At 40.2% G+C, this 13641-nt stretch overlaps 1 protein-coding gene across 2 annotated transcripts in view; it reads right to left on the bottom strand.

Annotated features, from left to right (window-relative positions):
- The window catches only part of GYS2 (glycogen synthase 2), a 44611-nt gene extending 31195 nt beyond the window's left edge, over nucleotides 1-13416 (bottom strand). The window contains exons 1-5 of one of the 2 annotated variants that reach the window (XM_090146457.1): nucleotides 13354-13416; nucleotides 12658-12791; nucleotides 11854-11896; nucleotides 11480-11708; nucleotides 1731-1912 (exon numbers count right to left, since the gene is read on the bottom strand). In XM_090146457.1, the coding sequence (XP_090002583.1) occupies nucleotides 1731-1912; nucleotides 11480-11600 (303 nt within the window). In that variant the 5' untranslated portion in view covers nucleotides 11601-11708; nucleotides 11854-11896; nucleotides 12658-12791; nucleotides 13354-13416. The other variant, XM_090146452.1, reaches the window with a different exon arrangement.
- Nucleotides 13417-13641: the final 225 nt, after the last annotated feature.

Raw genomic sequence — 13641 nt, 5'->3', positions numbered from 1 at the left:
CAACCCAAAATGGCTATAGGAGCAGAGGCATATTAACTGTGGATAATGAGGTACTATATGTAGATTAATGCAGTTTGTATTCTGTACCCTGCTCATAGGAGTCTTTTATGTTGCTGTTCAACTGCATTTAATTCACCAACCCCTGGGCTCTCCAGAGTGGAATCCTGTCCTGATGTTAGAGCTGGCGAGACAGAGTGCAGGTCTTGAAAACAATGAGACAAAAGTTCTCAGACCTATTTGCACAAAAAATAAAGGCTATATCAAAGATAGGTATGTGAAGAAAGCTCAGACCCTTACATACGTATTTCAAGCTATTCTGGTTTCTTACTTAGGAAAATGAGGTTCTGTGAACCCTGATTTTAAATATGGTGTCAAGTTGTGACAAGGAACACACCTGACCCGAGAAGTTCAGAACATTTCCCAGGTCCCCTGCTTTAAAGGGTTCCATTGTGATACATAAGCAAAATCCAGACACACTGGTAATAGGATAAGTGCAGCTCCTGGAATCTAAAGCGTCATTATTAGAGATCAAAGCTATACTTGACGTACCTGGGATAGATCTCCTGCTATATATGAATACTCCAGCAGAACAATGCACATGTCAGACTGCCAGAGCTGACTACTTAAATTGAATGTATGCTGGAACAGCATAAAGTATATATGTATGTATGTATAGCTTTGCAAATAATCTGTCCCACAAGCCTTTTGCTATTATCCAAACAAAGGAGTGTTATTTTGCAGAGACATCTCTCTGTAAGGAACAGGTGCAGCACATAAAACTTGATAATTCACTTAGGAAAGTCTGATAAAAAATATGGATTTATATTCCTGTTAGATTAGACCTTTCAGTTTGAACTTCCTTTTTTACAATGCCAAGCATCATACAACAGCAGCATCCCCAACGGACACTATCCAAATCTGTGGCTCATGTATTTCCAGCAATGTACATAACACATAGCAGGGCATGAGAACCTAAGAACTGCCACAGCACAAGGCCAGTGTTATATGGCTGGTGTCAGTCCAGGATGTTCATGAATTTCTACACTAAAGTGTGCCATATTTAGCTTATTGCTGAATAAGAAGAATTTTATTACTAGTTTATGGTTGGAGTCAAGCTATGAGATTGATCTGAGGTCTCAGAGAAAACACCAATAAAAATTGTGCAAGAAACACAGATTAACTCCCTATGTGTGCTACAGTTTAACCCCTCTTTCAAGGGAATGGACAGTCAGTTGTATTGATCTGAGGAAGCAGATTCTTTATCAGTTGGGTGCTTTTCTTAAGCACACTTGTGGTTTTTCCCTTTCTGCCTTTCAACTCAGTACAGTGCTTCATAAGAAAAATTCTATGATAATGAAATGCTTTTCTTTAAGTTCCTTCAACAGCATAAGAATGCTGAAGGTAACACAAGAGTTCAGTCAAAGTAAGGTCGTATTATATCCACTAAAATCTCACTGTATTTAGAGACTGGAGAAATAAGTCATTAATCCAATTAAGTAGTCTTGCAGATAAATGAGCGTTAAAACCTTTAATTGGATAAACTGTTTCTTCCTCAAAAATAACCTGTAATGGATAGACTTTGCTGTTCTAACCGTAGAATCTGAGCTTTTCCCATTGTGACATTGACCAGAACTGCTGTGTCAAGTGGAACAGCGGGAGCATTAACCAAAACTGTAATCTCCTCAGAGTCAGCTTAGTTGTCCTGAGAAGTAGAAGCACATCTGATTTACCTGACACCCTTGGCTTTTCATGGTATCCATTGCCTTCTTAATTGCAGGGTTTGGAGGCTCACATACTTCCACCTGAGTCTTCACATTGTGCTCAAAGTAAGGACCAATCAGAAAATAGTTTTCACCCCATTCATCTGCTGTAATTTTGGCTTTCGTCTGGATCACGGTATAAATTCCTCCCACTGAAAAACAAGATCACAAAGAACAAAAAGTAGAAATGGGAACAGGCCTTAAAGCTCTGGAATAAGTTCCATCCTACCTGGGAGTCAGACAGACCACTAAATCACATATTCAGACTTAAAATGAAAGCTGGAATCTAACAAATAAATAGAAGTTCAGCCTCCTAAAATGTAACCAGAGCTTCACCATTTAGTTTAGGAGTATGCTCTGATAGCAGACCATGTGTTATCCTTAAATAGCAATTTAATACTTTGCTTAATTCCGGTTAACGGTATATGGCTTCCTTCTATTTCTCCTCCTATTTCTCCTCTTCTTCTATTTCTCCTCTAATCTCAAATGGATGCTTTCTAGCCTTAACTACCAATTCTATCTGTTATTATTATTATTTTAATTTCTTTCAAGTGTATGAAGTCACATCATAAACGTTGATTCAATTTATTTTTTTTAGGTTGTCCACCCCTCTTCAAACATCTGCACTCAGACTGTGGGATTCAAATCCTGAGGCTCACACTTCCATTTTCCATTGCCTAATCTTGATTATACTGCATTCCAAATTCAGACTGCTTTTTTTTTTTTTTTTTTTTAATGAAGAAATCGTAATTTTCAAACACGTACTTTGTGATGTGGAAATACATGTGGTAATAACTAGGCTGGCACCTCCAGTTTGTTTCACACAAATCATAGAGGGAAGTAGAGGCAGTGATGAATTTTGTTGACTACTGGCCATGAAAATGGATTTAAACTTAAATCTTTGTAGCAAAAGGTGTCATGTCCTATCACTAATCTAAAGAGTTTTTAAATTGGTATGAATGTAGCCTATGTTGCCAATATAAATATCTGCAGCACTTTTCACCTAAATACTGTCAATCTTACAAGTAAATGTAGTATTAAATTTCTAAGAGAATAGAACAGTAATATCTTCTGATGAGTAAATACAAATCTACCTAGTCTTGCATATGGGATGGTAGATTCAATTAGTTACTTTTCCCTGACAGTTTTCCACATTTGTCCCTGTGATCTATGCACTGGCAATGCAGCCTTGCAGCCCCCTTGGTCACAGGACCTCCGATTCGAGGCGGTGGCCATTCCACCACCACAAAAACAGACCACTAGTAAGTGCTTAGATCAATCAAGTAGAAAGGAGGGCAAAAGAGGAGACTGCTGCTATATATCAGAGACGTTTGTCATAGCTCTGATGATTTTAAACAGGGTAAGACAAATGAAGCTCAACAGATACATGCAAACATTTGCAGACCAGGAAATAATAAGAAAATAATGAAAGTTGCTACTTAGAAATGTCATCCTCCATTGAATCTGGAAGCATTTGGTAATACTTCAGACAAAAAGACCATGTTACACCTTTCAGCAACAACATCAAAATACATAAGAAGTCAGCAATGCAAGTGATCATTGTCTAGCATTCAGCAATCCAGACTTCATTTTAAAAGGTACTTGAGTATCTAGAGGTGCAGGTGGACTGCATGCCACTGCAGATGGCAAAAAATCTTTACGGTTTACCTGATTCTTCTTAAAAATGTGCCCCTAATGACCATGCCTTACAGAAGAGCTGCTGAAGTTGCTCAGAGCTTCAGGAGATTAGTTCCCAAAGTAATTAAACTCTATCACCTGAGAAGTATAGAAAGCCTTCTCCCAAGCCTGGTACCTTGCAGTCCTGAGAAACTGAGCAGCCAGAGCTATGCTTTCTAATTCTGTTCCTAAAAGAGAATTTGCATACTTAAAGTCTTTTTCTTTACAAGCATGCCATTTGTTCTGAATGCCTGAAGGGTTCCCAACCTTAATTTTTTTATGTCAAAGTGTCTCAAATTTCTAGGCATTTGACAAACAAATACAAATGCAGTTCTAATCTAGCAGCTTGCTAAATAAAACTATTTCACTAAGTTATTAAACTACGTCCTAACTCAGGATCTAAGAAGATTCTCATATCTCCCTAAATCAATGCCATAGTTAAGGAGTTCCACATCACAGAGATATGGAACTGCAGAAATAAATCTATGCATTGGAAAGTCCTTCTGTACTTTGCTCAGATCAGAAAGACAAGGAAATTAAATCACAGCCACCATGAGCACCTCTTCTATGAAGAAACGTTGAGGGCTTGGTCAGCTTAGAGAAAAGAAGGCTCCGGGGACACCTTATTGTGGCCTTCCAATATTTGAGGGGAGCATATAAACAGGAGGGGGTACAACTGTTTATGAGGGTGGATAGTGATAGGACAATGGGGAATGGTTTTAAACTGAGACAGGGGAGGTTTAGGTTAGATATTAGGAGGAATTTTCTCACACAGAGGGTGGTGACACACTGGAACAGGTTGCCCAAGGAGGTTGTGGATGCCCCATCCCTGGAGGCATTCAAGGCCAGGCTGGATGTGGCTCTGGGCAGCCTGGTCTGGTGGTTGGCGACCCTGCACATAGCAGGGGGGATGAAACTAGATGGTCATTGTGGTCCTTTTCAACCCAGGCCATCCTATAATTCCATGATTCTATGATTGTCTACTATAGCTGCTCTGGACAAGGACTTGAAAAAGTTTGAGAAAAGTGGCTCCAAATTCCTCTGCTCATAAGCTGATAGAAACTACTTGAATACTTTGTATTTGTGCAAACACACCATTTTAATAATGAGACAAGTCAGAAGGTTGACCTACAATGTCATGCGGTTACAATGACACAAATGTTGTCTGTTCTCATGGGAAGGTCATCACATGAACAGAAATCACTTTAATACAAAACAGATAAACAAGTAGAGATCCTAGTTGTGAAACTAGTTGGTTTTTATTGGCAAAAATATTGGTCTTATAATAGGGGGAGATATTTGTGCAAAGTTGCCTGGTGACCGCATGGAAATGAGTAAAAAACCTATGTGCAAGAATTAAGATACTAGATAACATGATAAAGTCACATATGACATCAATGGTGTGGAGCTCTCCAAAACAATTCAAGGAACATGTTATATATTATGAAGAGATAGATTATATCTGCACAGTGACTTTGAATCCACTGGAAATACCTATGTTAGTAATCAATGCATTACACATTCCACCAACTAAAAGAGCTAGGCTGAAGTTGAATACACAGATCCTAACAGAATTCTCAAATTATTCCCACCTATATGATATACCACTTGTTTGTCCCTAATCACATATTTTAATGTCATATTGTAGCTATAAAAACTTTCCAAACAATAAGGACATATGAAAATCCCATGATGTTTTAGGTTTCTGTATGCAGCCTCAGAAGTTCTGTTATCTGAAGAAGTTTTAAAACAATGATGGATGAAATGAAAAATAGATGCAATATCAGGAGAGCTTAGATACAGAAAACTGGATTATAAGCATGAGGCATTAGTAGTGAAATGTGAATAAATTATAGAGTCATAGAATGATTTGGGTTGGAAGGGACCTTTAAGATCATCTGATTCCAATCCCCTGCTATGGGCAGGGACACCTCCCTCTAGACCAGGTTGCTCAAACCCTATCCAGCCTGGCCTTGAGTGCTTCCAGGCCCAGTTTGGTGTTCTAATTCCCACTGAAACATTTCATGCAAATATTTTAAGTTCTGATAATTTTAAAATCTCCTTGAGAGAAAAAAAATGCTTCTATTATTTGTTTTTAAAATTGACTTTTAACTTATCCACCAGAAAGAGGAAATTAAGTTAAAAAAGAAATCAAGAAAAAATTATTCCCCTCATTTATTTCCATTCATTCTCTCCCTCTTTTTCAGGGAAAATAAACTGGTAGGGAAGGGGAAAAGAAAGTTTTTGGGAAAGAAGGTCCACATGAGAAAGTTTGACTTCTCTTCAGTGACCTCTTTAAAAGGAAAAAGATGAAAACAAAATATTTGCTCAGAAAATATTTCATAAAATTATTTTCCTAAGTTTGAATGTTTTCATATAATTTATCATAACTGCACATTTATCTAAAAAGTTATCATCCCCATTACTTCAGCCTCTTACTTCTTTCCCCGTTTCAAGTGTATTATTATTATTGTTGCATATTTAAAGTCCAAGCAGTAATTAGTGCCTTCTGAGACAGATGTTAGAGCTATTTAAATAAATAAGAAGTCTGTGAGTCAGAATGGACTCCCTCTATCACATCACTACTGAGGACAGCATTATGCAGAAGCAGGGACCTGATTTCGCAACTGGAGATCTTTGTGCAAGATTTATCACTGCAAAAAAGCATACTATTTCTGCTGAAAATATTACATGGAAAGACCTATTGCAAATGCTCTTTGTCACCTGATGAGGAAGGGGCTACAACTTGCAAAATTACACAGGAAATTCATTTCTAGAAAATGGCCTGTGCAGGTGGGAATGTTTGAGCAGGGAATGGCCCAAACTTCTCAAAGCTGCCAGAGATACCTACTGTTCACTTTACTTGCTCTCCTACCTACTGCACATTGTGGAGAGAGAGAGGGAAGCAGCAGCAGATTACAAAAAGGAAGTAAAGACATGGCACGAGAAGTTACAAAACTTAGACAGGAAGACTGTCACCTGCAGGATAGATGCAGGAGCCATTCCCTGAGCACCTTTGCTACAGAGGCAGAGGATGCTCCCAGGGCACTTCATCTTCTTTGCCACAGTCTGACTCAGATTGCACTAGAGCTTTTCTGGGGGCTCTGCTTGCTGTGGAATCCAAGAGGGGAAGTGGTACCCAGCTTCAGGGTTCAAAATCGTAGAATCATAGAATATAGAATCACAGACTGACCTGGGTTGAAAAGGACCACAATGACCATCTAGTTTCAACCCCCTGCTATGTGCAGGGTCACCAACCACCAAACCAGGCTGCCCAGAGCCACATCCAGCCTGGCCTTGAATGCTTCCAGGGATGGGGCATCCACAACCTCTTTGGGCAACCTGTTCCAGTGCCTCACCACCCTCTGGGTGAAAAACTTCCTCCTAATATCCAACCTAAACCTCCCCTGTCTCAGTTTAAAACCATTCCCCATTGTCCTAAAATGACTTCACTGCCACAATTACTAGTTATGTCAACTATTATTTCACTCCTTCCCTTCAAAATTTGTCTCTGATCTATAGACATAATAAAATTGGGCTTGGTCTCATTTCTTCTAATGTTCAATTGTATTCTGAATTTTTCATTATGTGTATCTGGTGACTATTTTTGGAGTAAAATAATGTCAAGCAAAAAGTACACAGCCTTCTCAGATACTTTCAGGTACTTTTCATGTATTTTTTGGCTATTTTTGTGTCCAGGACTCATCAGAAGATAGAAGTTATCTGTATTCTTTGAAGTTCTGGCACTAGAAGTATATTTTGAAATAATATCAAAACACTGCAATTTACAGCAGATGTTCACAATACAGTCCTGTGTGCATCATCTCAAATACAAAGGATTTAATTTCATATTACTTTGATGCCGAGATATCACCAGATCCAGAAGCATGATGGGTTTTGATGCTGTACTCATGCTAAGTTTCCCACAAGAACATGATTTTGTTATGGATAATAAACATGTATTATATAACTATGTAAGATATATGGTAGCACATCTTCACTTTCTAAAGTGTTCTAGTTCAACTGTGTCACAGATTACATCATCCACCTTCTCCCAAAGACCTTTTACATGGAAAGACATTTAATGATATAGATAGAGTGAAATGTTGGTCCTGCTGACTTCAGTGATTTCATGATTTAATTACCAAGGGTCCAGCTTTTCACCAGGGAACCTGTGCAAAGAACTCTGCTTCAGGGGGAAATGAACTAAGGTTTGTTTTTAGCAGAATCTTCCTTCCAGTAGGGCTGGAAAAAAATATTTAAGATTCATCTATGAGTGATTTTTGAGCCAATCTGTTCACAACTGAATGATGATAGAAACTGGCAGTCGGCCCAGCATATTTAAGCACTCTTCTACTTTCTAGCTAAAAGCTGTTAAGTATAGCAGAAGATACGAATCTAAGCATCAACTGAATGACTTTAAAGGAATCTTTCAAGAGCACAGATCAGATTTTCAGAGTTTGCAGCCCTTCTCACTGTGTATATCCAAAAACTCACTAACCTACAGCTAAGAATTACACTTCTCTATCTCAGTTAAATACTCCAATTATCAGTGGGAAAATATTTAAAAGATGTTGAGAAGAAGGAATTGAGAACAAAAGATTACTATGGAAAGTTTGCTGCAGTTGTCTCCATGCTCCTGTAATAGCTTTTGATTCCCTGCTGACAATTTCCATCTATGGAGCTTCAGACACAAGATATACAAAGCTTGTTGCCAATTTGCTCTGTGCTCCCGTTCTTACAGTTCTATTGGTCTTTGTGTTATAAGGGAAAAAACAAAACAAAACAAAACATAGCAAACAATCCTCTTTTGCAACATGCATATAAATAGGCCCAGATCTGGCTTTACTGAAGCATACTGGCCAGGAAAGATGGGGAAGGAAGTGTGAAACAAGCTGAGTTTCTCCAAGATTCCCACCAGATCATGCAGCTCTGCAGTGTATTGTGGCTCTTGTCTGTTTGCTTTTATCCCTTTCTGCCACAAAAACACAGTAGATTCACCTCACAATATGGGATTTACCCATCAGTGGAGAGTCAAAGTGAGAAAATCTCACATCACAAACTACATTTTTCTCACATTTGTGACAGAAGACTTTCAATGAAAGATGGTTTCAATGTTGTGCTCGCATTTTAAGCGGCAAGTCCCTTTTTGCTTTACTTGGGGGTAAGGTGGAGGGAGAGTGACATTTTCAGATGAGTTTCTTTTTCTTTTTTTTTTTTCCAATTTCTCATTCTCTCCTTCAGCTATCTTATCTTTGCATGCTCCAAATTGACTATGTAAGCTAGAGCTAGGGAGAAAAAAGAATAACTGAGATGCTGGTGCTTTCCAGTTCTTATGTCAGAAGCTGTCACTCAGCACAGGCAGCACTGGAACACAGAATATAAAAAGGAAGCATAGGCAAGCAGAAAACTCTGCTAGTTAGAGCATGTGGTTAAATGAACTAGACTTAAAAAAGGGAGGCACCTTCACTGTGCCAGCTGTTGAGAAAGAACTTAAGAGGTTCTGGGAATAATGAATTCTTACATATCTCTGAATATTGAGTTAATGCAACTGACAAATCCTTTCCTTCCACTTCATCACAGACCTCAGTACCAACCAGCACCACCTCCTGCTCAAGGAAATGCCAGTCAACCCTCTTTTCCAACAGGCAGTCTGGCACGTGAAAACCCTCTCACACCATACAATCACATATACTCCTAGTTGCAGGGCCTTTCATTGTCCTCCGACCTCTGAAGGCAAATACATTTATGAAGTTCAGAAAACAGCTCATCTGAGCTACTTGCAAAGGGCACTGCTTACAAGCAACTAGTGATGCACAAAAGGCTCACATAAAGACTTGAACTCTCTCCTGTAGGCAGCAGCAACATTACACCACTTTAACTGCATGAGCCAACTTCATGCTGAAACAGCTTTGCATTGCCAGAAAAGAAATATTAAGCCATCATATTAAATCATCAAATGAGCTTGTCAGGGCAATAAGCCCAGCTTATGCTTATCTTTCCCTCTATATTAGAAATATAGATAGCTACATTTAAACTAAAACACTGAAACATGTCGCAGCATTAAATCTATGTGGGGGCAGGCTACTTAGTAAAATGAACAGTTATTCCTTATGCTAAAGGAGGATGGGGAAAATGGTGTAAGTTATTGTATTTCCTAAGCCTGTATATCTTCTGTGAAGACTCTCCCTTTTGTTGGCTATTCTCTCTCTTTATAAGCCCAGTGCCTTAACGTTTTCCAAGAAATGTTTATAAAAAGGTCACTGGGGAATCTCATCATGTGATTTTGACATTCAATTGCAAAGAACACACAGAAAAAAAAAAAGCCTTCAGCATCAAGAACAGAAAGGCTCACAGAAAAGTAAGCTGAAATAGGCTTATTAAAGATTTTTTGCACAAACATTTCCAGTCACGGTTGGCTGATGGGAATTTTGTACAGAGATCCACTTTTAATGAAGACATTGTTTGCTATGTCTAGCTGTGTCAGTTCCATTTGGACATACGAGTTTGACACCTGGTACAATTAACAGCACCTTTTTTTTTAAACTAATTTGAATAAATGTTCACTCTATTGTAAATATTAATTCTCCCATAAAATATGAAACTAATCAGTGCAGCCAAATCAACTGACACAGCTACAAATGAGGTCACTAAAAGCTGTATGGATGATCAAAACATTCTCAGCATTTTTCACATAAAGACGGATACATCTAATTCTTTTTTACTTTTTCTTAAATATCTGTGTGATCCCTGTAACCGGGGGGTCCAGATAACACAGAGTATGTAAATAACACAGGGCTCAGAAATGTGAACGAGGACATCTGAACTTTCCAGATTTCTGCTGCCATCTGCTTGCCAGTGGCTTACTTACCATGCATGCTGCAAAAGTAAATGCTGCATGCTCCAAGTTCTGACAGTAGACAACTACCTCAAAAAACTTGGCTAAAACTACTGAAAAATAAGCCCACAGGGATTCAAAGTGTAAAAGCTACTCTGTACTATCTCTGTGTATTGATCCTCCTGGGCAAGTAAAATTGCAGTTTAGTGCAGACTAAATACTGGAAACAATCACAGAATATTAGTTCTAGTTCCACCACGGTGATAGACCCTAGCACTCTCTGCTCCTCTCACACATATTTCCCCATTAGGGTTAAAATCTTAACAGATTACAGATCCTCTCTTCTGTCTAATCTCTTTATTTATCTGCCAGGACAATAAGACACATAGGTCAATCATTTACTCATACTAACTCGCTTTTATGGCAAAAATGGAGCCTGTCCTCCCTTGGTGAAGTGCCTAGCTGAAATGATTCCATTCTATGATTCTATGACTCCATTCTATGAAAGGGGTACATTTTGATGAAGGAATTAGTAATGGAGGCAGAAAGATCTTTGCACAACAAGTAGCATAGACTTTGTGTGTAACACTGTGTGCGGTGAGATTTTGAATCTGTACACGTGTGCAAAGCATGAAGTCCCTATCTGGCACTACCTGTGTTTGCAAAAGCCAGTACAAAGCGTAAAGACTGCTGGTCATTGACGTCTGTTTTTGTGCAGTGGTTTCAATGCAACTATGTTTATTTGTGACTATTTCAAATTGGGCCTCTTTTCCACACTGCTACAGAAGGAGAAACTACTAACTTCTCTGAATTTACTGTCTGTTTTACAGCCTATTTTCATGTGTCATATTCCCAAGTGAATTTGCAGAGAAAATAGAATCTAAATATGTACAAAGGAACGTCTATAATTCATAAACATGCACACCTGGGCATAACACTTAGAAGTTTGTTTAAACAACACAGCCCTGGTGGTGAATGGTGTGCAGACAAATACAAATCCTGACACTACTATGCTCCTTCCACGCAAATACATGCAGATGCAGCCCACACGCAACCTGCACAAACATGGATGCCGCATTTGTTCCTGTTGATACAAAACACATGCAGCCAGTCTCCCTTTAATGCCCCTCATGACCATGTCCTACACTTCTCCTCCCACTTCCACAAAAACAGCAGTGCTGACTCTTACGAGTGTTGTACAAACCTTTGTTGGTAACTTCCCAAGAAACTTCAAAGAGCAACAAGTCCTCCACTGGTAGGTCTTCATCTTCCCATTGAGGAAGCCCATTAAGAGAGGTCATGGACAGTGATCTAGCCAGTGGCATTTTCTTCAGCCCCTAAATGCTCACCACGCAGGCCACAACAGTTGTACTCAAATGTCCAGTTAATGTGGCAGTTCTCTGCAGTTCTACTTGGAGTGTTCTGCCGGTGCGCTGGGTTTGGAGAAGAAAATTTACTCAGATAGCTGGCAGCTAATGGGTTTAAACTGTCTGACCACCAGCATTAAATTGGCTCAGTGAAATCCTCAGGGCTTGAGAAGCAGCTGCTGGCAGAGGTAAGAATTTAAAAACGACTGACCTGAGGAAGGTCTTCGCTTTGGGAGCAGGTCTTTCTTCTGTCCCTAAAGGGAGGTAAAAATTGGTTCTGAGCTCCCCAGTCACAACATTCAGTATCTTCCTCTTCAGGAACAATTGAAACTCACCAGCTGTAAATTCAGCACTGCCCTGAGCAAACTCCAGGAAGGAGGACACTCTGAGTTCACCACCTGATCTGAGTCCGGCCCCTGAGTCCTCCCCTGCCTGTTACCACTCGTGGACTTTCTCTATCCACTGGCCAGCAGGGTAAGCAGACTCTTTCTACATGATGCCTCTTAGATTACTTGCCAGGTTAAGCACTGTTACCTATTCTTGTTCAGTCCAAAAGCACTAATTTGCCTCACGCAGTTTGCCTTCCACAGTGAATTCCAGCTACGTTCCCAAGGCTCTGAGCAAGCTGTTGATTTCATTCTGCTGTAGAGCAAACTTGCATCTCAGAGAGTTTCTACAAACTGAGCTACAGTTGCTTTATTTACATATTTTTGGTGGCACTCCCTGCAGGTCTTGTCCCCTATTTTCCACATGGTTTCTCTTTTTCTCTGGCCTCTGGGCCCAGGGAAAAAATACACCCATCTTGCTGCAGCACAGAGCTAGAATACTGCAAGGAGTGCACACATCTGCAGAGCTTGCAGCTTAAGACCTCCCAAGACCCACAAAGCAGCTGCCTACTGTGATGATACTTATGTGCTTATGCTGAGAGCCTAGTTCCTCTGGGACAGCTGTGTCAACTCAATCAGATTCTGAGATTAGAGAACAACTTGCCCAAAATCCAGAGTTCAGCACTGACCAGATCTCCAGATCTCCAGGTGAGATCCAGGGCATCACTAGCTCTATGGAGGGCAATGGCAGGAGTGGACTTCATAGCAGCATAGATGGACAGAGCAAGTCCAAGGTAATTGGTTCAGAAGACAGGCTGCCCATCTGTATAAAAGTAATACAAGTATCACTTTGTTTTTTTTACTATACAGGAACCAGTAATAAATCCTACAATTTACATAATTGCATGGAGTGGACAGCTTCCTGTAAAATAGAAATGTAAGGGATGCTGTAAACCAGTAAATATTTGAACTGTGGGAGAGCTTAAGGCCCACATAGGCCAACGTTGCTTTGTCACAGCATCACCATATTCATCTCTTGTTTACCACTATGCTGCCAGTCTGCAAGAATGGACGTGTACACAGCAGCACACAGGCAATGTAGTACCTCAGAGCAGCTGGCTCACGTTATTTAGATGCAAAACCTGTAACATTGTGGGGATCTCCTCATTTCTGAACCCCATTTCCAAGGATGGCACTAGATAATCTTTGAGATCCTTTCCAACCAAAGCCATTCTATGATTCCGCCATTCTACGATTCTAATATCAAATCTGCCCAAGTCACCCTTTTCTCTAAAAACCAAGGCAGGGCTGACAGCCTCACAAATGTCATTCCAGGTGACGAGTAAAGAGGGCAAGTCCAAGCCAGCCCACAAACTCATCCTAACCGCAGAGCCCCGTGCCACCCCAGAACCAGGCTGTCTCGCATGTCCTGCTCGTTGACCACTAGGAGGCGCCCGCCTCCCGCCTTCCAACGGCCGGCGCGCGGCGCGATAGCCCGGCCGCCATGTCAGGATAGAGCGTCAGCTTGCAATGGAATCGCGGGGGTACTGACTGGTGGCAGATGAACGATGGCAGTCCGCTGCCCCCAGGCATTCAGCAGTTGTAACAGGCTTAAAAGACATGTGAACAGTGAACTGAGGTCGAAGTAATAAAATGTTTAAGGTTTTCGTATA

The sequence above is a fragment of the Phasianus colchicus genome, chromosome 1, assembly GCF_987193195.1.
Source record: "Phasianus colchicus chromosome 1, bPhaCol1.hap1.1, whole genome shotgun sequence".
Classification (NCBI taxonomy): domain Eukaryota; kingdom Metazoa; phylum Chordata; class Aves; order Galliformes; family Phasianidae; genus Phasianus; species Phasianus colchicus.
The sequence above is the reverse complement of the archived record's forward strand: the minus strand, read 5'-3'. Positions and strand labels throughout refer to the sequence as shown.